This window comes from Mercenaria mercenaria, chromosome 1 (assembly GCF_021730395.1).
Source record: "Mercenaria mercenaria strain notata chromosome 1, MADL_Memer_1, whole genome shotgun sequence".
Classification (NCBI taxonomy): Eukaryota; Metazoa; Mollusca; class Bivalvia; order Venerida; family Veneridae; genus Mercenaria; species Mercenaria mercenaria.
In genome coordinates, this window is record NC_069361.1 from 67,666,549 (window position 1) to 67,693,161 (window position 26,613).

Consider the following 26,613-nt stretch of genomic DNA (forward strand, 5'->3'; position numbering starts at 1 on the left):
AATAGGCTTTGAAAGCGAACAGCATGGATCCTGATCAGACTGCGTGGATGCGCAGGCTGGTCTGGATCCACGCTGGTCGCAAAGCCACTATGTTGGTTTTCTCATGGCACGGCTCAATTATAATGCTTTACAGCGAAATCATTCATTTTCGTGGGGGACTAATTTTCTTGGATTACATAGTTGTTTCAATCCATGGAATTGAATCCCTACTAACAAAGAAAAAATTCTATACATTTTCTCTTTAAACTTTAAAATCTACAAATTTTAGTCCCCACGTATTAGCTGTTTTGGTCAAAATCATGAAATTTTGTGTCAGCGAATTATCAAATGAGTTCACAGTTTTATGTTTTCACACTATAGTCTCTTTCCTGCTTTCAGTATTCGAAAATGAAGATTTAACATGTTAACATGGATTATACGTGTTACCAATTGATTAAAGCAGTTAGAAATGCTATGATTTAATTAATATCTCATTTGAGAAAATGTAACAAAAAGCAAGAGCATTGTTATCTAAAGATACACTTTGCTTTAAAAGAACACACACAAACAATTCAATATAAAAACATTAAATAAAGTAAATTTTAAAAACATCCTGTATTTACAAATTTGTTGTGACAGATTATGTATCGTCAGACCGGAAGCACAAACAATTTTAATTTTTTGCCTGACGAAGTTTATATCTTAGAGAGTCCTCATAAATTTGTTAGATAATATTCAATATTTCGTCCATTATCAGGGCACTTGAAATCTTACATCACTCGGCCAACTTGAATTCGTGATTGATTGTGTTTATGGAGTCAGATTTACTATCGAGGCGAAATTGAAAGATATAGCTTTATCATGATTGGATTTACAGCACACTAAATTAACTTGATTGCCAGGCAATTTTTTCGTTTTATTTTTTTCATTCGATCAAATTAATCACGAATACAGTCTTTTCATCATATTATCAATGTCGTAACAGACAAGAGGCCGTATATAATTAGTGTAGACGTTCTGATTAGTCTCAGGTATAGGTTCAAATGAGTCTGAATTCCAAGTCTTGTTTTAAGTTATGTTGATAAAATATAGCGCTTTTCTTAAATCATTCACTGCTTTTTTTTAAAGCCATTTCAAAATTTTTGGTCGGGCACTCATGCCGCAGTTGCACATTATTAGCTTTAGAACTCCAAAATACTAACTCTGTTCATTCTGGAGCCTTAAATTATCACTTTTTAAAGCTTACTTAAGTAAGACTAAACTGTTAATTAAATCAACTGACTTGAAAGAAGGGAAGTTGATTACTAACATTCATCAATTATTTACAGAAGAAAACTGTTCAACAACGTTTTTATGGATGAAAATTGAATTAATTCATTTGTAAATGAAAGGCCTTCATGGCAGAGTGGTTAAGATTTCTGACTTCAAATCACCTGTTCCTTGCCAGTGTGCCGTGGGTTTGAAACCTAAGCTTGGATTGTAGAATTCTTCATGTGAGCTCATCCAGCTGGCTTACAGAAGGTTGATGGTTCTACCTAGGTGCTTGCCCGATTAAATAATGCCTGGATGGGCACCTGGGATCTTCCTCCACCATGGAAAGCTAAAAAAATTACTACTATATGACCGTAGGTTGTGTCAGTAACTGTTATAACAAATATTAAAGTAAGGCATCCAATCAAATTCACTGATACAAAGTTACTGTGGTGCCCTTCAGGTTTAGCACTCCCATTGAATTGTACTAGTCATCATAGTTGGACCAATGCATTAGTATGTGGTTTGCATCAAGTTCGAGCTAGTGGTGTTTGTTGCCATATTTGTACCCCACGACAACAAAGTTGTAAGGGGATGTATACTGGTTTCAGGTTGTCTGTCTATCCATCCGTCCATCCCTCCGTCCGTCCGTCCATCAATCTGGCCTTAGACACAATCTTGTGCGCCCGTCTCTCCTCAACCCCTTGACACAATTTAATGAAACTTCACACAAGTGATCAGTAACAACAGTAGCTGTGCATGGGGCATGTAAGGTTCTTTCAGAAAAAAAAATTGCAGAGTTATGGTACTTTGTTTTTTGTTACTATACTATATACATAGACACAATCTTGTGCACACCATCTCTCCTCATCCCCTTGACACAATTTCATGAAACTTCACACAAGTGATCAGTAACAACAGTAGTTGTGCATGGGACATGTTAGGTTCTTTTAGAAAAAAAATTGCAGAGTTACAGGACTTTGTTTTTTTTTTTACTATACTGTATACATAGACACAATCTTGTGCGACCATCTCTCGTCATCCCCTTGACACAGTTTAATGAAATTTCACACAAGTGATCAGTAACAACAGTAGTTGTGCATGGGGCATGTTAGGTTCTTTCAACAACAAAAATTGCAGAGTTATGGGACTTTGTTTCTTGTTAACATATTATGTACATACAGTCTGCATATGCAATCTTGTGCGCACCTAATATTCCGAACCCTTGCACACAATTTAATGAAACTTCACACAAGTGATCAGTACCAACCCTAGTTGTGCATGTTACGTTCTTTTAGATAAATATTCTGCATAGTTATGGGACTTTGTTTTTTGTTACTATACTGTATACATACAGTCTATATACATACAGTCCACATAATTATGCAATCTTGTGTGCGTCAGATTGCAATGTACTGTGTCAGTGCATGTGGGGGGTACATTCATCACCTTTAGTGATAGCTCTAGTTTACACTGTGGTCTGTGATGCAGCCTTATGATGTAGAAATAGTGCATAATTTGCGGGTACCAGAGTGCCACCTATCTTCTACACACCTTGCCTCAAAAATTACTATAAGCGAATCAAATTGAGGAAGAAACCAGATAGCATTTTGTCATAGTTCAAGTTTTGATTGCTTGACAATATTTATTGTTTGACAACTGTCAAATTGTAACATAACATCACATTTTCTCTCTATCTCTACTTATCAGCTATGTATCTTGTTATTTTGTTTGTTAGCCAAATTAAATGGTGATATATTTGTGTATTCAGCACTAAGGAAATATTTACAAACTTTTCAAACTGTAAGATTCTTGTCAACAGAGATGTTCTTTCCTCCCCACAGCTATGTAAGGGAAGTTTTACCCTTATTAGGCTTTTGAAGGCAGTGTAATTTAAAGTGCAGTTTCAATTTTTTTGTAAAGTTTTTTTTCTTCTTTTATTTCATATGCATTTATTATTTGTTAAGATGTCTAATGAAGAATTTGTTACCAGTAATATAATTTTAAATTTGAAAATAGAAACTAAGCAGGTTGTTGCTAAATTATTAGTGTCCATTTAACATGGTGTAATAGCCATATTTCATATCTTGTAACAGGATGTTAATATTTAAATGAGATTTAGTCACTTTAAAGACATTCAAAATTGAAAACGTTTCACCAAGAGATTTTTCAAATTTTTCAAATTTTTTGGGGGAGATAATCGGTATTGAAGTTAACATTGATGCCTATGGGAAATATATAATGTCTTGATTATGAAAATCTGAGCTTAAATTTCGAGAAACATTTGCAGTAGAAAGCTGCATGATAACTCATGAAAAACCAAAGTTATCAGGGGAGGTAATCTAAAGGAAATTTTTGAGAACTTCGGTCACTATATAACTGGTCAATATGCACCTTATTTCTATCGTTTGACATTTTCAAAGCTTACATTATCAAGTTGTATGTACGCTTTTGGTGAAATTGCGGCCTATTACGGGTAGTCATCCTTAAACATAAGAGTTCTGTGTAAAAACATTTATTAAGCCAGTGCTAAAGGGCGTGTGTGGGCGTTGCACATTTTATTACCTGTATAAGAAGAGCTCCATGTAAAAACATTCATTAAGCCAGTGCTAGAGTGCATGTAGGGTGTTGCACTGTTCATTCCCTCTCACGAACAGACTTAATCAAACTGAGTCTGGTATTATATTTTGCTTTTATATTTTGCTTGTTTTTGTTTTATGCTTCCAAAGGATCTTCATATAGATTTGTTGACTCTAACACTGGTGGCTCTGCAAAACACATTTATTTCATACAAATATCTATATTTTGCTAAAAGTGAGTGCCTTTATGCCATTATGGTAGAGGATGAGGCAGCAGTATGAGACCACATGTCATGTCCTCTGTATACCATTAATGTGTTAAATGTTGGTTCTACCGGTAAATAAAGGTATGATTAGATTTTCATATAATGACGGATGTATTATATGCAATGTGATCGAAGACACCATAAAAAAGAAAAAAGAAATGAAAATCCTTTGATTAAAGAACGAGTTTAAATAAGATTTATGTAAAGCGGAATGATAGAAAATTGTGACATGTCTACTGATTTACTGTCAGCGAAATGAAAGTTCTTCAATCCCCCAGGTTTTACAGATAGCAAAGAAAATTGAATCCTTCCGATTTAAGCAAAATCATGACCGTATGATATTTTTTTCAAGATTTTTAAATTGTTAAGGATTTTAAAATTTATATCATTACTAAAACATATTAATGAGGTAGAAATAATACATGTTATTCAAAAAAAAAAAAGGAAGTGTGGCAAATTTTGATGAAGACAGTGTTCAAAATATCACTAAAATGGACTCCTTTTTATGTTGCAGTTCAAATTAATGTGTTTCTTCATATTTAGAAACTAGGACCAAGGTATTTGGAAAGAAATTGTAGGTATACGTGGGTTAACAGGGTAGACAGCATTTTTTTTATAGAGTGAAATAAAGATGTCCATCAGTCCACCTGTCTGTCAAGAAATAGAGCAACACTTAATGGATAATTTAATGTTGAAACATTGCAAAAAGGAATTAAATTTCAGTTAAAACAGACTTATACAGATGTGACATGGTAAAAATTCATAGACTCTTTTCCTGCTCTGATCGCTCTTATGAGTGAAGGCATTACATTCAAAAATGGGAAAAACACTAGCAGAAATATTTTGTGCATGATATTGTGTATATTTTCAGGCCAAACTTGCCGCTGTTCAACAAGAAAGGGACCTGGCAGTTGCCAAATCCAAACAACTTGACGACGAAATTCAGACGATACGTATTTACTACAGGTATATTCAAAATTTGTAATTACAGATTCAGCTAGCTAGTATGGAATACTTTTAAGTTTAATGAGAGCCCGTTGTGTTAAGGTTGCTTCTTAAATCACTTGCCCTTCACTTATTTGGATTTGAACTCTCACTTTGGGCGTAGAATTCTTCATATTAATTAGGATTAGATGTCCAGCTGGCTTATGGAAGTTGGTGTTTCTGCACCATGTCTACCTCTACCTGAAAGTGCCAGGCTGGGCACCTTCAGACCTTGGGCCGTTTACCACTATCAAAAAGCTGGAAAATTTGTCATATTATCTAAATTGTATCAGTATGACTTCAAACCCAGCAAAAAATTAAGTGTAATGAAACTTTTGGCTGTTGAAATAGCAAGATTTTAAGAAAGGACCCATAAATTCTCCTCCTGTATAATCCAGTACAATTTACTTAACTCTCAAGTTGTTCATAATAATGAATTTATCACAGAACTTTGGTAAGCACATACATTTTCTTAACACCATTAAAAACACAAGTTGATATATTGTTGAATTAACCAGGTGTTAAAATTTGACGGTGAATCATGATTCAAAGCAGACGAGATCCTCTTTTGATCTTGTATTTTGCAGCAACTCTAAGTCACCACTAATCAAAATTAAGCATGCAAAAATGTATGTTAAGTATAGTTGTGTATGTATTGTGTATTGTCTCTTATTTCTTTCAAGGTTTTTATCTATAAAAAGAGAAGTGAATTTCAAATGCAAACCTCAAAATTTGAATCTGTTTATAGCTTGCACAAGTCCCTCGCCGCTGAGAACTCCTTCAAACAGCAGGCCAACGACACCGTCAACTCCTACCAAGAAGAGCTCCGTGTAACAAAACAGGAGCTGCAAGCTGCACAGAAAGAAAATAGCCGCCTCGTATCACAGCTTCGTACAACAACGATCGACAAGAAACAGCTGGAACAAGCTCTGGAGTCAGTGTCGCAGGACAAGGAAAGGTATGTGCCTTATTTTCACTAACTTTTTCACATTAATTCAGAAGCTGTGTTAAAAACAAATGACTTATAACATGCTTTACCTCAATACTTAGAGAAAAGGTAATGTTGAGTGCATATTGAAGATTTTGACCAAGGGGTCTATAGGTTTGGTCCCACCTCTATTCATTGTCAGTCAATCCATTTGTCTTTCAACAATATCTGGATCCTCTAAAACTTTATCGCCCGCCTGCTTAGTTCAATAGGAAGAGCGCAGATCTACGGATTGCTAGGTCGTGACTTTGAGCCTTTAGCGAGGCGTTTGTACTTATACAGAATCCAGGAACACTGGTTAGGTTAACTGCCTGCAGTTACATAACTGAAATACTGTTGAAAAAAGGCATTAAACCCAAAACAACCAACCAATTTAAAACTTTATCGATTACCTTTTCTCTGTAGTAACAGCAGTTAGAGAAGTACTTACAATTCATGAAATATTCAAATGTCTGATCACAAAAATGAGACAATTTCTGTTATAAAAATGTTTTACTTGTTAACATTTCATATCCTAAACAAAGAAGAATTTCTGTACTTGAATAATGAACATTGTTTGTTTAAAAATTTCCTCTTTTCTCTCTCCCTGCATAACATATATTTAATAATAAAAAATGTCAAATTGTTTATATATTTATATTATTGCAGACTCCAGAGACTTGCTAATGTTTTGAAAAGAAAGCTGAACAATCTGTCAAATGAGCCTCCAGAGGATAATCAGCATTGATGATATGTCCTCTGCTTCTGCTGTTGTTGTTGTTGTAGCTGTGATAGGTGTAGAGCTACTAAATATTTACCTTCTGCATTCTATGTAAATCTACTTTACTGTTAATACAAGTGTGGCAATACAGAAAAGCAACCTTTTAAATAAATGAAGTGTCCTCTGCTGCTGCATCTGTTGTAGCATTAATAGATGTGGTGTTTCTAGTAATTTCCTTCTTCATTAGTAGATCTACTTTACTATATACAGTTGGTGTGACACTGCTAAATATTTCCCTTACTTTATTGATGGTGTGCCATCTGTTGCTTCTGTTGTTTTTGTTCCATCTGTGATAGGCATGGCACTTCTAAATATTTGCCTTCTTCATTCTGTGTAAAACTACTTTACTGTATACAGCAGGTGTGACACTATTAAATCTTTTCATTCTTTTATCTTTATGTTTACTATTAAATTTGGGCAAATTTGTATTTATTTTTGTGAATCTTTACTATTTTTATAAGATGACCGAGCAAAAACACAATCGCAACAAGTTAGAACATCAGTTTTTCATGCAAAAATAGTTCTATAATGTTGAACAGAGTCTTTTATTTTTGATTTGTTATATTTCTGTTTATTAACTTAAATTTGAAAACCTTTAGATGTACTAAACAGACAGATTATGAGCCAGAATTGGGAAAAAATCAGGATCAGTTGCATACTGGTATGTGCATGATTGGCCTAATATATTTTTATATTTAACTTTTACACATAATTTGCATTGTAACAGAATCCTACCTATGTATGTATTTGCATATTCATCACCTTTAATATCAATTTTGCAGTAACTTTGTTACACAAAAAATGGCCTTAATTTTCATTGCACTTGGAAAATGTTGCAAAAAAAATACAAATACTTTGAGATTCTTTTTTTAGGATTCATTCTTCCTTATTTCTCATCTCAACAGGTTTGCCATTTTAGGGTACATTCTTTAAATTAATCTAATCAGTCAGATTCACTTCCTTGTTTTTGAAATCAAGGCATGGAAAGTTTAACAAACAAAAGGTTTACATTTCTCATGAGTTGTTACCTAACTGTGGATCACTTGAATGCATTTCATGTGGTCGAATAATCGGTATGTGCATAAGTCCATGAAATGTGAGGTAACGAGTTTGATCCCAAAGAGGGGCATATATTCTGTATGATGATTTTGACAATGTGTCAAAGTATTCGCCCTTCTCCTCTGATTCATGTGGTGAAGTTGTCATTTACTTAATGAGAACAGATAAATACTAGTACAGAATCCAGGACAACTGGTTATGTTATTTGACCCTCATTACATAACTGAAGTATGGTTAAAACACAGCATTAAACGAAACAAGTAAACAGACAACTTCATTGTAGATGTTGGTTTGTTTATTTCAAATAATACACCCATTATCACACTATATACCTCTGTTACATCAGTGCTGCAATTGATACAACTCTTGAAAATAAAATGTCTGAACTTCATCTTTGTTTTACCTAACTATAAATTCCAAATGAATTGTTTTACAGTTAGGCAATTACATTTACCATATCCATTTAATCAGCATTTTGTGAATATATATACATATCTCGTGCAATACATGCAATACTAACCAGTAACATTTTAGTAGCCATATTATATTTTTCGCTATTTTTGTAATTTATCAGTATACATTTGTAATTGATTACAGTTAATTGTAATATTAAATATTGAAAGTAAGTTACAGTTAGTTGTGTTTTGACAAGATCATTTGTAATTGATTAATTTATTACTATTACTTGTAATTTTTGACATTAAGAATTAATTAAAAGTTAGTATCCCAATGTTGTAAATGCTGGTTGTTACTTGTATGAGTCATTTGCAATCAATATATTACTATTTCTTTCAGTTTGCCATGTTCTTGCAATATTGGTCATATCAGTAAATTGATATCAGTATGTTTATATGATTACCATTGCTTGTAATTTGTTGCAATGTAGGATTACTTTTATTTGTAATTCACAAGATGTATTTGTAGTTAGTAGTATATTTCTGCTTGCAATTTACTTTGAGTTAAATTTCAGTTAAAATGTCATTAAACTTGTGTGATTACCATTGGTTGTAGTTTGTTCAATCTAGGATAAAAATTACTTGTAACTGATGGTGAATTTATAATTCAAGTAATTAATGCAGTAAAAGGGAGTAAATTTAACTCTGTTGATTGTAAATATAATTTGTGAATTACATTATTGCTTGTAAGAACTATTTTACAAGCTATTTATAAAATTCAGATGCTTCTACATTTTAAATATTAGACGATTACAGCAACTTTACATATAATTCCGATATATGTTTTTCTTTTTTTTTTTTTTTTTTTTTTTTTGGTTTACTTATTTTCGGGAAATATTTTTTGTCATATACATTTATGACACCCAATCTACTGCAATGTTTCTTTTCCTCTTTTTTTCTTGTTTTAACAATTTGAGTCTCAAAGAGTTATCTTTCTTTTCCTTTAAAAGCATAATATTCCTTACTTATTATTTCTTATTTCATATAAACAATATTGTGATTAAATCATGTAATTTTCAAATTTTAATTACTTTCTAATGTTATGAATTCCAGTGTTTACATTGTGTTCCATTTAGCATCATTTGTTTTTTGTTTTTAATGGCTATGATATTATATCCAAAACTGTCCAATAGTATTGTGTTCTTGTAATGGTCTTGTGTTCTGTGCCTTTTCCTATGTTTATTTGGTGTTTATTTTCACTGTGACATGTGCTCTTTACCAGATGGTTTTTTTTGGGTTTTTTTTTTTTTTTGGGGGGGGGGGGGTCAGTTTTATGTTAAAATAGAAAATTTCTTGTGATATGAATTGGGACAAGGTATACATTTAAATTATAAATGTTTGGATAGAAATGTCCTTGTAAATTTTTTTTTTTTTTTACTTTTAAATTTGCGTTTTTGGCAGAAAATATTAAAAATATATATATATATCAATAGAACATAGTTTCAAGGAACATAACTTGGCTTAATTTTAGATTGTATAGTATTTGGTAAAATTAATGCATATTTTAACATAAACTTTAATACAGATATTGCAGATGTTCTTGGTTCTTTAAGCTTTGCCATAGAGAAAAATAAAATAATGAGTTAGCTTTAATTCCAACATTGAGGGTTCAACGCAATAAGGGCGTATCTACATGTGATTATTATATGTAGATACACCCTTATTGCGTTGAACCCTTGACATGTAATAAAAGTTATTTATCTATACTTGTATATTTATTATATAATGCTTTATAGTAATATATTAGAAATATTCATTTTCTCTGTTTAATTACCATGACTATCAAGGTGGGTTTTTTCTCTCCATTCACTGTATATATTTATACTGTTATTGGGTATATTTATTATCTTTATAATATATACAAAGTTAATGTGCTTTTCTTATTTCTGATACATTTTTCTTCACAGAAAATTTACATATCAGTATGAATCGAAACTGTTTTATACCCAGACCGTCCTTTGATTTTGGCCTAAGATATTTAACTCTTTTTTTTATTCACAGAATAAATGTGATAAAATCTACCTAAATATAATCATGGCATAATAGTATTATGACATTAGCCTGTCTCAAGTTTTTACATATACAATATATATATTTACTATACCACAACCTGAAATGGGCATGCCGGCATATTTTTGCCAATTATTTCAGTAATTAGGAAGAATTTTTGTTTGTGAGTAACTGGAAGTAAAAGTAAAAACAAATAGATTCTGTGAATTCCTTGCTGTATTTATTTATGAAAAGAAAAAATGTTATATGCGTAATATGTAGAAAAAATGTTTACAGTGTTAGCAACACAATTTTTTTTTATATGAAATAGAAGAAATTTATCTGAATAGTACTATCAATCATTGTCAAATAATACAAATGATGAATTCTAATAATTTACAAATGTTTTGCTATTGGTATTAAATTTTAAAATTTCTGCTTTGGCGTACATCTGAAGGCATACCCCATAAAACCTTCCCGTCCATTGGTTAAAAGGAGTTTTACCTTTCGTGATATATGCTAGGTCTACATAATTAAATATTATACATTATTTATCATGTTTTTTTTTCTTTCTGTGATATATTTACTTGTTTAGTACATGTATAACATGACATTATACAAATACATTTCTTTATTACAATATTGTATACTTGAATCAAGTTAAACAAAGTCCTTGCCTAAATATAAAAGCCAGTATTTTTTGTTCCAGATTTTTTCTTTCAACTTTTTTTTTTACATAGAAGAATTAGACTGCCTCTAGATTTTAGTCATACTATGTATATTATATATACACTTAAAGAAACCTATGTATATATAAATAGTGAGAGATTGATCGATTCATTAAAAAATAACAATTTTTAATAAAATGTTTTTTCAAGAATCAGTTCACTTTAGTTTCAGACTTTTTCTATATGCAGAGTATTTCTTATATCATAGCATTTTATATTTTTAAATCTGCTTCACATAGTCTTAATTTGATTATTGACGCTATCAAGGTTTTTTTTATATGTAAATATGTGTTTGATGACCAAAAACAAAACAAAAGATGACAAAACTTGGCATTTTTCTCTCTATTTGAGAATTTAATTAAAGATACATAAATTTTGCAATGACTTTTTTTCTCGCTTTTTTAAAGTCACTGGGTATATATATATATGTTTAATGTTGTTATCATTTATCTATATTCCAAACCTATATAAAACTGAAAATCTCCAAAAATTCCATGAAATACCATTTTAATGTTGATTTTTCATACTTTTTGCAATGTTATTAAAAACACAAGAAATGCAATGAAGATATAATGCATAAATGAAACAAAAAATACTGACTTCTATATTCGGCTTTGTGTATGTGCATGTAGTTCAACGTATTCTGATGTACTTGCATAGTGTTAGTTTCTTTGACATTCCTTGAATTTATTCTAACATAATTATGATATTTACATAAACAATGAAATTATGTTATAAAGGCCTATTATTTATTAGAGTTATACCTAACTTTAGTTAGAGATGGTTTATACTAATAAAATTGTTACAGAAACTGTTTTTGTTGTGTTTTTCATTCTGATGTGTATTTTCCTCAGAGAGTGTTGAAGCTATAAAATATTAATGTTTGCAGATTGGATATTTAATTTTTTAAACAAAGCAAATATACATGTCCCATCAGCTTGAAAAGCAATTCAAAGCCGACTAATAAAACGCAGGCCCATCCAGCCATACGGCAAGTTTCTTAACCCTTACCCCACTAAATTTTTATTATGAACTTGTCCATCTTTCCCATCTTTCAATTTGGACAGTACCATTAACTGTTAAAATGAGTGCTTACCAAAAAGATACTGACTGAATGGGAACAGTGCAGACCATGATCAGACTGCACGGATGTGCAGGCTGATTTTTATCTGCGCTGGTCGCAAAGGCAGAATAACTAAGCTAAGGGTTAATGTTGTTTTACATGCATTTGGGACTCGGAGTTTTTGCAAAAAAAAATGAGAATTTCATCTGGATGCTGCTGTGATTCGAAAAATTCACAGTAAATAAAACGTGATATATACGGAAGTGGTTTCTTTATTTTAGACCCTCCAGCATCAACTGAAACAATGTAGTTTACAGAAAAATAATAAGAAACGAACTAAGAATTATCAAATAAAAATTAGCGGGCTCCTGTATCATTTACCTTGAAGCCGCATTCTACATATATACATGTATATTGTTTTTATGCTAACTAAGGTATCTTGAAAGTTTTATAACAATCCATCATCTACAAGTAAATAGGATGAGTGGGTGTCCAATATGACTGAAAATTTGCAATGGAAAATTCCATACCAAACTCGTTTTTGACGATGAATTTAGAATTAAAATAGTTCGAAAATTGAAAAAAAGGTTCCTACTTACACCTTTGAAATTCTTATATATTAACGGCAATTTTGTAAAGAGAAATCGAGGAAAAAGCTTGTTACGTAAATGGTTGTATTCCTCTTTCGCATATAAGAGGTCGGGCATGCCATGGCTTTCAGACTTTGCCGAACCTCTGACGAATGAGAAAGATTTCGTGACTGAATACCAGCTTCTTGTGAAACTGTTGGGGTTTTTTTCGCTGGTCAGAACTATTCTCCAAGCTCTTTCAACTGACCCTTTTTTAACTTTAAATGACTTCATTTGAAAAAGATTACATGTAAGCCACTAATTCACTTGCTGTAATGTGCCGTGAGTTGTTCGTTAAATTCTATTGCATGTGTTACTAAAAATTTCTTTTCAGAACATAAAAAGTACGCAATAAATTTGCGTCAGAAAGCTACCGTCAATATAGGTATTTTGGTTTATCTTTGGCAAGGTATATGAGAAATGATGAGTAAATATAAGATGTAGAAGGAAACGCTTTCTCTGCCGTCCAACCATCGCATCGCGTACGGTAACATGGGTCCATTTGTCATGAATGTTTTGTTTTTCATTCAATTATTGTGCGTGTATGTACGCTTTTCTTCGCCAATGGCCAGTAATATTTCACATTTTATCATTCTTTTATCATTTATCTCGGCTTTCCCCGGTCTTTTACGCATTCCAAAAATACCGCGACTGAAAAATATACTTACAGTGTCTGATATGATTTGAAGCAATTTGTGAAAGACATGCTTGTTGATGAAAATATCATTGAAATCACACTGAAATAAGTACATATGTTGCAGGAATCATCAAAACACATATACATGTTTTACCATTATGCTATATACTTACAATTACTGTGAATTTAGTTCTTTTCTTATCTTTTTATTAAAAAAGTCGTGCACATGCAATTCACCTATGAAATAATTAAAGCTTGTTTTGTACTTTACTATTCACCTAAAATTTCGAATGGAAGCATAATATGACTGAAATTCTCAACGAATTTTCTTGAACATCTCTGAAATATTTAAAACATTTTTTTGCAACATGTTAAGAATTCACCTCTTAATCTAACGGTCCTGGATGTCTTTTGGACAGTCTTGCCTTGACAAAACTTAAATAATATGCGACCCGCTCCCCCAACTTGACATATATGCTCTAGTTAGAGATAGATCTTCCGGAAAGTCATTTCCGAAATTCTTTGGTAAATAATTTTTTTAGGTTGGAGCGAGGCGAAGGGGAGACAGAATTTGCAAAGCAAAAACATAGCGGTAGGTGCCAGAGATCTAGGTGTGTGATCTATTGCGGTCATTTTTGTTATTATTCCTTACACAAACATACCGGTCCTTAACGCAATTTTCGGCATCTTTGCAACCCAATTTCTCAATGTTGAACCTTCGGATCTCAATATTTACATCAATTAAAACACCGATTAAAGCTGCAAAAGATTTTGTCACCATCTTAAACGGTCTTCAAAGGAGGATGTGCGAAATTGTTTAAGGAATTAGGCATATCTACCGCAGCCCATTGTAACTTTTGTTTAACCATCGGCTAGAGTCTGGTAGGTGTTATGACAAAAGCTGTGAAGAATTTTTAGTAATATTTTAACGGGTAACATGTTTCTTTGCATAAAGTATTTACAGCAAAAACTTGATACCCCTGGAACCGATATAGTAAATACAGCGGATACCTTTCATGTTATTGTTGGAAAAATGGTTCATATTTTAACTTTTTCATTTTTACAAACTTATTGCATTGACCTTTGAATACTGTCTAGTGTATGTTTTTATTTCAATTCCATATACATGCAGACATATATCTTAAAATTAAACAAAGAAAATATTGAATATCCTGAAATAAAAAAAAATACTAACTTCGATTATCCAGTATATTATCTAGTCTATATTTTATTATAGGACAGTGTTGATTTTGTTTTTGATAATCTTTTTCTTTCCATGTATTTTTTCTGATTCTTTTAAGAAACCTCTAAATTTATTTTCAACATATATATCTATACGAGCGCGGGCCGACATCATTATGTGAAAAATGCATAGATAATGAAGATTAAAATTCATTTTGAATTATATTTCAAATTCAATCACACAATTAGAAATATATAATATATATGTTCCGAAATAATATATAGCAGAACCATGTTTTCCGCGAGCATATAATCTCTTCGTCGTATTTAAATAATATTATATTAAACATTGTTCACCATACGTCTATTCTTAAATAAAAAGACTTAACTGACTCATAATTAATGTCAAAATAACGTATGAAAAAAAAAACATATTCACATATTGTTTTATAGATAAATACTGTATAGAATTCACTGGATTATTTTTTCGCTTTTTATTAAAAAAAATGACACAAAAGTTTGACGGACGAATCTTGAAAACCATCTTGGCTGTCCAGCAAAATCACAGAATACCATCATACATACAGTATATTCTCGTTTAAATAAATAAACAAATAAGGTGTTTCGTTTTATTTTATTTCCCATAATCATAATGTAGGAAAAAAGCCGATTCCTTTTGGAAAGTTATGGCCCGTAGAAAACGTTAGATACAATCAAATTACAACATGTATCTTCCTTTTAAGACAAATGCATTCCCTGTTGTCTTTGCAATGAAATAATGGATAGTTCTTATATAAGTACACGAAAAAGCATGGGGTACAACTGCATTCGTGGTGCAACCTCGATGCAAGTACTCTTGAGTTAGGCGCTTATCCTGTAGTAGCATGTCTCGAAATGTAATAACATTTTAAGCTAAAATTATGTCGAAATGTAGTAACATATATAATAACATGATACTTAAAATGTAGTTACATTTAGTTATATACTATACTCGAAATCATTTCGGTATCAACATGTAGCTATTATACTTGAAATGTAGTTACATAATTATGTAGTAGAATTATAATCGTAATGTACTACACATGTAGTGAAATTATATGTAAACTCAATGTAATAACACGTAGTAAAAGTATACTCGAAATGCAGTAACATGTAGCAGAACTATACTGCAACTGAAGTAACATATGTGGTAAATATGCACTTGAATTTAAGAAATACGTGGAATTTATACTGAAGTCGAAACGAAGTGACAGGTAGTAAAATTATATTTGAAATCAGAAATGTAGTAACTTGAGGACGTAATGACTAAAAACAGATCAGGTGCGCCTGTGATATATTACAGACTCCGGTATGTACCGGATTCAACCAATTTGGCCGAAATTTATCCTAAGTGTATATATTTTGTAACCATGGTGATACTAACCCTAACTTTTAGTCAGTATATTATACATATTATACACTAAATGCGTGCGGACATGCAAAATTTTGCGTATTTTTTTTGCCGTGCGCTCCAATCGATAATCACTTCCGGGCATGCGCAGAACGGCTGCAGTAGATCTGTAATGAGAAACATTGAATGTAATAAATTGTGTCATATCTCTAATACAATGTGCGACTGATTTGAAAATTCTTTCGATTTATGATAGAATGTTCAACATTAAGCGCTCTTTACCGCATTTAGACAGTAATGACACTCGACAATTTCCGTGTGAATACGTATTCTCGTTTCTTCGGACGTAGATATTGCTCAACGCGCACAGGGCGTTCCTTAACAGACAAAAAAGCACAGCTCTCTATATGTAATTCGTAATCGGCCGATTGCAATTACGGCCCGGACAGGTTGGACATATCGGAAGGAACTAAACATTTCGGTTGCAATTTACTGGGCTCTTCTGACCTAGATAATCACAGTAAATATTTATAACGGATTATCTACATTTTCTTGCAAAAATGTATGCAAAATATATGCAAAATTAAAATCAATCTGTTCAAAACATGATGAAATAAGTATCTTTCTAGTCGGCTTTGTCCAGTACTGTCACCATTTCTAGTTCTTGTGTACGTGGTAATTTTAAAGTTATGTTGCGTTTTATACAAATAAAAAGTTCAAAATATAGTTCAAAATATAGAAGTCTAGATATGCTTTCCATTGCTTACACTATTTTAGAAAAAAAACTATCCTAGAAAGACCTGTGCAAGGCTTGTTCAATGTTTTGAAGAACTCTTAAAAAGTTCTCTGGCTTCGTGATAACATGTTCTTGTGACTCGAAGAAAATCACAAAATCTTGTAGAACAACACGCTGAAGTACATAAAACTAATGAAAATAATAATCTCCCTTTTAAAATTCAGTCATAAACCCCATTAGCATGGTCCCGTAAATTGGGCGACGGGACTTTATGATTGGAATTTGAATATTTATTCATATTCTGACTTGAATAACGTAAGATTAACCCCACTTTGTCGGCAAAAGTGTGTAAAGGTGGGAGTCAAAATATTTCAATCTTTGTTTTGACAATTAGGCGATCTAATCGATTACGACTTTCAATATTTTGAAAATTTTCCCTTTGATATCAGTTTCATGCCGTGGATTATTTTTTATGTATTACATTATGAGTATTTGATTAAATATTTACAATAAAAATATTGTTTCAACATTTTTTTATATTTCCGATGTAAATAGGCATTGTCTCATGTTTTTAATTCACAGATCGGAAATATAATTAAAAGGAACTATTCCGTCATAGCTGTCTGAAATTATGCATTTATAATACGTCAACTAATCGTATTTTTATCTCTGTGATCTGAAGTGTTAAAAGTATGGTCCGTTGAAGCTTTTATGGCAACCTTCTGGAATGCCACAAGTGGCATTAGCACAGAGAAAAGTGTTGGTGTCAGATTGCGTCCCTTTATCAAGCAGAAACAACGCTCGTTTTGTCGCGTTTTTGATACATGTGACATGCATACTAGTGTATACTTGCATCAGTATTTATAGACATTTACCGCCAAATTTAGACTGAATGTTTTGTAGAATGTTTTGTTTGACACAATTAAAAACAGTATACATTTTCATTTTGGTTTTCAAGCTTTAATACTTTTGCTTCAAATTGTGAACACGAGAGCAGAATCAAATCGCCTATATGCGTGAGTTACGTTATTGTATATGAACAAGATGTCCGTCCGTCCGTCCGTCCATCCACTTGTTTGTTTTATCGCTATATAAAAGTTTGCATTGTATATTACATGGTTTATTAATTGCCCAATATGTGTGCGCATCATAGTGAGGCATAACATGCATATATATCAAATCACTGCACATCCATTCACAAATTTAATTATGAAAGACATAAACCCAGAAACATACAGAAATTAAAACCTTAGACTTATCACAGGAAACAATCAATACATCTTTGTATTTCACAAAAAATAATAGAACATATAGATACCATGAATCATCAAGCATGGAAAGATATTTTAAGCATAACATGTGCATAATGTGTATGAAATAAACACATATAAAACAACAATTAACAAAAACGTAAAAAAAAATCCGACCTACATTACTGATGTTTCTAATGATAGATTTATTATTATTTTAAAAGAACTGACTGGTAAATAAGAAGTATGTCACCTTTTAGTTATAATCAAAGTCTCAAATGATTGATATTAAAATTTTGACAAGTTCAAGTTAATTCGATTTTATGTGAAAATAAAAGAACCCAGCCTAATGCATGAAAGTAAATACTGTAAATATTTTATTTTATTTTGTGTCAGACTGTTTAAAGCAAATTCTCAAAATCATATGCCATTTTTTTTCCATTTTTCCTTAACTTAGTGCTTAAATACTGAAGTCTATTTGTGCCGGAACCATACATGCTTTTTAGGTTTTTTACAAGATGGCATACTCAGGACCCGAGTGAGAGAAGTAGAATTGCCTAGCAGACATCAGCGACAAATTCCTATTCCTTTTTAATCAGAGCAGGGTGATCTATTTTTCGAATATGATATGCACATGATACTGCTGCTAGTCTTTTCTTCTCTTTTTTTTTTTGACATTTTGCAGAAAAACATCTAATTAGATAATATGAACAATTTTGCCGAATAATTAAAATACATCGCACACCATTATAAGTACAATGTATTAATGAGTTCCCGTGAAATGTGTAGACATACTAAGCTCACAATCTAGGTTTATGAACAAATTAATTGTTCTGCTATTCCTGCCTTCAAATGACTTACAAATGCTGTTGATGGTATGTTCGATTCTATTGGATATTCAGTATCTGTCCCTTCAATTATTACATGTTATATTTTTATAGAATTTTATATTAAATTCAGTATATCCCGAAGTCAACAGTTTCTTCATATATGTATTAGAAAATATAACTTATATTTGTCACTCGGTTAATGGCCAGTGAAAAATGAAAAATAGCACACCAAAAAAAAAATGTATTTTGTAATTGCAAAGATTTTCTTGTTTGAATTTTTTTGTTGTAACATTTAGCATTTTACAGATATTTTGGAACTTTTATCAATTAGATAAATATGTATAAATTATAATGTTTTATCGTTTATTTACAACTATATTTATTCTAGAATCATGGAGAGAAAAAAAAACGTTCCGATTCTTTATTATAAATGTTCTAGAATAAAATATCTAATTGCATCTCGTTTTTGTTTTAAATTCTACAACTTTGGTAGCAAAAAAACTAGCATAAAAGTTTCTAAATCTTTTCTCAAATTTCACACCGGAAAACTCAAAGTGGGACAAAAAGCGAGGACTGGTTGGACACCGGCGCAGTTTTTGCCCTTATGAAAGGCATCATCATGTAACACATGTTACATATACAAGCTGCAGATAAGATTACACCGGCGTATTAATTTCATTTCAAACAAAAAATAGTTCAACCGTTTTTTATGTTGACAAAAATATTCTGTTTGTAGATAATTAATTATCAGCTATTACGGACATGTAAGCGATGCCACACAGATAAAATATCAAAAAGGCTTCGCATTTTCTTTTAAAAAATAACGTGATCCCATGATTAAAACACGTCATATTGCGGAAGTACACTTTTGTTTAAAGCGAACTCTTGGAGCTTAACAGCTGGATGAAAATGGCTGCAATTGATTGTAATATACCCATTGAACTTATCCTAAGTGCACATCCGCTTCTCTTAAAGGTACTTTATATTTCATAAAATATATGCAAAAATATCCTCTTAATTCAACAAAAATATATCAAGTTCGTAGTTAAAGTGAAGCGAAGATTGTTGTAATATTTAATTTGAGAATTCATCATACTTTGAGTGTTTTATTTATTTATTTATTTATTAACGTATCGCAGCTGGTGCATATGCAGCAGAACAAAAGTTAAATAAGGCATCGGTCTATATATATGTTCATTATTAACTTAGAAATAGTAAAATTGTAAAGAATTACATAATTAGAAAGAAAATAATTAATTTTTTCCGTAAATTTTTACAATCGCGAAAATATCTATAGATGCGTTAAAGTATATTAAGATAATTTACCATGTGTGTTTATATTAAATCCACTAACATTATACCGATGAATAGTTTCGAATTTGAAGCGATCTGTAACATTATTATATGAACAATATTTAAACAATAAGTTATATAACATTTATTTCCATTTCCCACATATCTGCAAAAATTGAGAGAAACTGCATCTGCGCACCTGCCCCAGAAGATGTTCCGAATCACAAAGATCGATTGGGTGCTTTTACTCGCCCCTTACTTTTTATCCAAACAAAAAATGTAAATAGAAGTCCTGAATCTTGATATTTTATAAACATATGGAGTCACTTTGCGCCATTGTACGGCGCCCGGAAAGACCCATTGTCGCAAAAACTGAGCCCGTAATGGACCAAACTACTTCATTTTTAATATGTTATAATAAAGAATGACCCATTGAAAAGCTACGTACAAATTACTTTTTAAATTGTTAATTCCACCGCGATCAGATTTTTGATTTCACACAGAAAAAAATTAAAGGCGCTTTTAATTAAAGTGATCCAATGGATAGCACAGTAATGTAAAATTGGCGTTTGAAAATAAAAACTATTTGAAAACATACATGCTCAGTATTTTGCCATTTTTCTATACACTTTCACAAACTTTAATGATATACATGCCGTTTAGATAATGATATGAACTATATCTTTATTTTAAGCGCTTGGAATTCCGGACATGTTTCTTTTTCTTTCTTTCTTTTATTGTTACTTCTATTTACAAACTGCACATACAGATATATGTACCCTAAACAGATTGACTGACAAACTCTTAAATATGAATTAGGCCATATTTTGAACGAACCACAATCCACAAAATCCACAGAGTATAGATAACTAGCTTTGATTTTAAATTCAACACCGATTTTGCCAGCTTCAAACCAAGTACACAAGGCATCCAATATTCTTTGTCTTAAGTTTGAGAGGCCCGTATTTCAATTTTGGTCGCTGCAATAACAAAAATAAGACAGTGGTGTAAAGGCGGCTACTCTAAATGGTTTTGCTTCATTTTCCATCGTCTATTTTAAATTGGCTGATGTTAATGATGGATGCATAACAAAAGTACATTGCACTTCTGAAATTATGTAGGTACTTTTATAAATTTCATACACTCATTCTGATAAATTCAATAAATTTCAAGTACACATACAGAAATATTGGACCACTTTAGAAACCATTTCTATTTCTATCTTTCTACTCCACCCGTTACGAGCAGGGAGAAAGTCCAAATGTAATCAATATTTATAACAGTTCATACAGGTGTGCATTATAATCGCCTGTCAAAAATTTAATTAATGTGCAAAAAAATCCGTCTAAAATTGATCTTTCACTTTACATTTTAAAGTGCACAGTTTTTTTTCCAAAATCAATCTAATAGTTATCTTGTAATGTTCAAAAGGATAACGGATGTAAACACTCTGAATAGTTTTTTTGCGTTTAAATTTCAGAACCTGTCTTTAAATGAAATTACGCATTCGTCTACATAACATTTTGTATCAGAATAGAGTCAAAATCGGCATAAAAGACGCAGGAATTTCGTCAACACGGTTTTAAGATGGTGATAAAAATGTCTAAAGTTTGAAAAGGCAAGTAAGTAGGTTGATAAGAGACAAAAAGTAAAACACAAATTTATATACACAAGGCGAATGTTTGTAAACGAACTAGTGTCATTTATTTTCTTGTGACCGATAGTTAGGGTGTCAGGCAGATTTTTGACTAAAGTATAGGCAAACATTACGTCATGAAGTGTTTGGCCGATAATCTTGAGGTTAAAGATTAATCCACTTGCTCTTTATATTGGCACCTCATGAAAATTTAGAAGTTTTCTAATCCCACCTAAAATACTCTGAAAGTGATTCTTACAAAGAAGTGAAATTGTCAAGCACCGCTTTGTTTTTAAAATGGCGTCGAACAGTGTTTGTTTCACGTCTGCTGCTAGTCCTCGAGGTGTCAACCGTTACACAGTGTCAGGTTCTTGGAGTACTTATTATATATATTTGCTCACCAAACAGTTCTTTTTAACTACGATATTGGTTCTGCACAAAGCTTACTTAATTCATACGTAATCAAAACAAACGCAATCTTGCAACTTTCCGGTCTAAAGAGAAACGTGCAGTGTTATCTTAGACGGAACTGAAAACCCACCAATGGTTCATACACATATAAAACTCAGCTTTTCGCTTTTAGGTCTTGATTTCCCACTTCCTTACGTGGAACGCCGTCACAACAAACACATTTGTTTGTATATATGACTCAGTTGTTTTAGACATGATAGGATTCGAAGAAATTGTCTCAAAATTGAAGTCGTCCAACCTGAAATTCAATACGTACTGCATTTTGGCGTTGATAATATCCGTTTGCGTCAAGGACCCAGGTACATGTGTATAGCGACCGGTCTCAAAACTCTCATACCCAAGTTTCGAAACCTTTTGGTGACCGGTCTTAAACCCAAGCATTCCAGTAAATAATTGGACGTTATCGTCCATGTAGTCTTGGAGTTGACCAAAAGCAACGTTGCATTCTGAGACTATATTTCATGCCGCGAGGGGTGAACTAAGTGCTTCTTTAATCTCTATGCACTATTCTTTCATATTCATCCCTTGATGGTCTTTAACTTGGTGTGGTAAATTAAAAGCCTGGTTTAAAAAATTGTATGTATTACTATATAAATGAATTTCTTGTATATCCATTAATAAGCATTAGAGATGTCTAAACGTTTTCAGCTTTTCGGGATTTTAGTGTCTTGCTAGACGGCGTTTTGAAAGTTTGTCCGTATATGGACAGTACGTGGCAAACAGAATGTTTCTTATTAAAAGTTTCAGCAGGTAAAATGAATTGTTCATGAATGGACTTGTTGACAATCACTCTAGTTTTTGACAAATCAGAACAACCAAAATATTGTAGTATTAAGAGGTCATTAGTGCGAAAAAATTAGAACACGTTTTAAAGAGTTCTTCAAACTTTTGGTTTTGAAAAGATAATATTTTCCTATCTTTAAAGTAAACATTTTCGGACAATTTATACGATGTACATGGGATAGTAAAGAAATGTAATTGTTATATGGGAAATTTAATATCAGCTTACTTATCCAAAATAAAAACAATTGTCATTGGTCAGGGATTTTAACAGACCCATGTTCTTTGAAACCACACTGTGACGTTATATGACCACAACATTTCAGTTTCAAGGGTTTTCATCAAATTACACAAAAAGCATTGAATATAGAGTGTCAGGGTGTGGGCTTTATGTTGAGAGATATTATTTAGGCGAAAAGTGTCACTTAAAAGGTGAAGCCCATGGGCTCTTAAATTGGGTTCATTGTAAATGACCTCGAAACACCTGTAGACCAAACTTTTTGAAAAATAGTTAAAATAACATTAATTAATAGGCAGTGCCTACTCAGGTGAATATAGGACTTTGAAGAAGGGAAACTAGGTCGTGTTACAAAATGTTAACCTGCACCTTTATGATTTTCATGAATCGATTTGACAAAGTAAGTATCAGGTTATAAACTTGTTTCCCAATAGAAATATAATATAATTAAAAATGCTTTTTTGTACTTTGTTGTTACTTACGTCATCAGTTGGCCATCAGCTTTTATTTTAAAGCGGATTGGAGAATGGTTGCTCAAAATGCGATCTCAAAATGCGAGCTGGCGTATATTTATCAGACGATCTGTGTTACATACTAAATAACATTTTTATTGCAAAAAAAACAACAACACTAAACGAAATCGTTTAAGGTAAAAATAGAATACAATTGTTCGTGTAAATTTTATTTAAAAAATATCACACAGACTTGATTAACCTTTTCTGCTATTCGGTTTGTAACGAATATATCTGCTCATCACTCGACCGCGGAGGCCCTTTTCCTATAGTATAGCTATAAAGAGATAATAAAAATGTTGGAGAAAATCATACTATTTGTCCTTCTTGATCGCTCATATTTTCATAAAACGGATGGTTTTTAATGGGAAAATGCACCATTTCTTTCTTAATCGTATTTTCCGGAAAAGGGGAACCAGTAAAAGACAAAAATAACTCCTTTTAAAGCTTATGTTCAGGTTTACAATAATGTCTGAGCCCCCCCCCCCCCCCCCCCCCCCCCCCCCCCCCCCCCCAGCCACCTCCAAAAATAAGTAAGTAAGCTTGTCGTTGATTTAATAATTCCTTTTATTAGTCCGCATATGCAGATTGACATTTGCAATTAAATCTAAGGGAAACAACTACAGCAAAATCCGGATGGGGTCACAATAGTGTTCGTTATATCCGAGGTACGCTATATCGCTATAAATGAAATGTATAGAGAACATCTGCCATATAGTACTACTGAATACTTAAATTATTATCCAAAAGTTGCCTCCCTTTAAAAATAGTCATTTGTAAACAAACACATGATTGCCGAAAACGATGTAAGACAAATTTTGCAGTATAACAAGTGTATCAAAACGGACATGTATTACAGCTTTTTTTTTTTTTTTTTTTTTGGGGGTGGTGGGGGGGGGGGGGTTGAAAATGGTGAGGCTTTAAAAATCAAAGATGTTGCATTATCCAGATGTATGGCCCCGTCATGCTGTCCTTTTCCGAAATTCAAAGCATATATTAGTTAATTGGCAATTGTTTTTAAAGAAGAATAGACATGTTTTATGTGTTCAGTTTTCATGTAAAACGAATCTTTCTTTCTATGATTTGATGATATCCGAAAATCTTTTTTAAAAATATGGACCTAGCTCTTAAGCAGAAATAACAATTTATTTGCAGTTATAACTTTAGCGGGTGGATAAGTATTTACACTTTTTCGAAATTAAACATTTAATCAGACGGATTCCAAAATATTTAACAACAAACACTGATGGCAGAAAAACAAACGTATCACAAGTGAGCCAAAGTCAAATAATTGTAGCAAAGCATGTTTCAATATTTCCTACAGTTGGAATACAAATTTGTTATCTAAAAACTATGCAAATTTACACATCAGAGTGAACAATGTTTAATCATATTTAATATAACTCCTCTTGATTTATATAGTAAATACGATTTATAATTGTTCGTATTTATTCAAAATCTAGGTGTAAATATTTCGTATTTATTAATTGCAATCTCCGCTGATAGAATAAATTTGTTTTCTGATTTGATGTGTGCCTTTATCTATTTTGTTAATCGCAAAATATATTTACAGAGAAAGATATTCTTGTGCTAAGCAAATTAATATATATACCTCTGTTCAAAGAAATTGAACACAATTGGCGACAACTGAAATTTGAGCAAAAGTTTAACTTAATTAAAATCATACAGCTACTAGTTATTAACGAATAAGAAATGAAACAAAAAAGGCCAAGATGTTCCCGTTTGTGAAGAAAGCACCAAATTTTGCATGTAATTACTTTAAGGTATCTCAAATTCTACAAGAGGAGGAGACACACTAAATCCTACAAGAGGAGGAGACACACTATCTGCCCTTGAACCTCCTTTTAAATCTATTTAAAAAGGGAGGTAAAAATGTCTTTATGCGTCTTTTTAACTCTTAAAACTTTAGTTCTTAAAAATTACTACAACGCTGCAACACTGTTGTTGTTGTAATTATTGTTAATGATAACTGTTATGTTTCAAATGTCATCATCATCATCATCATCATCATCATCATATTGTATCTTGATCATCATCGTCATTATTATTATTATTATTATTCGTTTATTTAAAGCTTTTCATCATTGGTTTGGTTGTTGCTAAACATAGAAAATAAAGTCTAAAGTAAGTTTATTATCACAATTTAATGAATTTGATATTTTGATGTAAATGGCGCAGTTTCTACCGTCGGACAAACAATAGGACTTTCATATACGCCGTACAAAGGAAATTAAAATGCTCGGACAAAAGACGCGTGCAAATATTTGAACTGACCAAAACGTTAATAAAGATATTGGCCGTACATTAGCTCGATGATTGATGTAAATTAATAGTAAACAGAATCATGTAACGAAGCCCGTACAAACGAAGGTAAAACTGCGTAGATATTGCGGCGATCAAAGCCCCTTACGCAACTGGGGCCCAGGTTCGAACTTTGAATAGACGCACTATGTTTGACCAGTTTTGTTGACATTTAATGTTTTATTCAACATTTGTTGACACTAAATTAAGTCAACAAAAGCGTAATTAGTCATATGTTCGTTTTCCCTGGGTCTGGTCAATACATGGACGAATGGAAGTATGAGAAAAAAATGTCATGGCTATTCTATTGACTGATCAGATGTATGGAAATAAAAAAAATGTGACTAATTATAAAAAAAAAAAAGAATTTGTAAATTTCTAATTTTAATAATTCCTTAGTAGCTACAGATCTGTAATATAATTATATTAATCAGCAATAAGTAACACGAAAACATACATCAAAAAGTCTTTCTTAACATTGAGTCGTGTTCCAGTATCGCCACTGGTGACTTGCTTGTATTTTAACCTTTTGGGTGCTTTTTGGAAATTCTAGTCCAATCTGTTATGTCTCCAGATAGGCATATATTTCTGACACTTACCTATAGA

The 26,613-nt window shown here is 31.9% G+C and overlaps 1 protein-coding gene across 3 annotated transcripts in view; it reads left to right on the plus strand.

Annotated features, from left to right (window-relative positions):
* The window catches only part of LOC123535213 (uncharacterized), a 48,217-nt gene extending 41,256 nt beyond the window's left edge, over positions 1-6,961 (plus strand). For 2 of the 3 annotated variants that reach the window (XM_053550014.1, XM_045317778.2), the window contains exons 10-12: positions 4,947-5,041; positions 5,808-6,017; positions 6,696-6,961. In XM_053550014.1, the coding sequence (XP_053405989.1) occupies positions 4,947-5,041; positions 5,808-6,017; positions 6,696-6,774 (384 nt within the window). In that variant the 3' untranslated portion in view covers positions 6,775-6,961. Of the gene's footprint in view, positions 1-4,946; positions 5,042-5,807; positions 6,018-6,695 lie in introns of those variants that run through there. The other variant, XM_053550010.1, reaches the window with a different exon arrangement.
* The last annotated feature ends 19,652 nt before the right edge of the window (positions 6,962-26,613 follow it).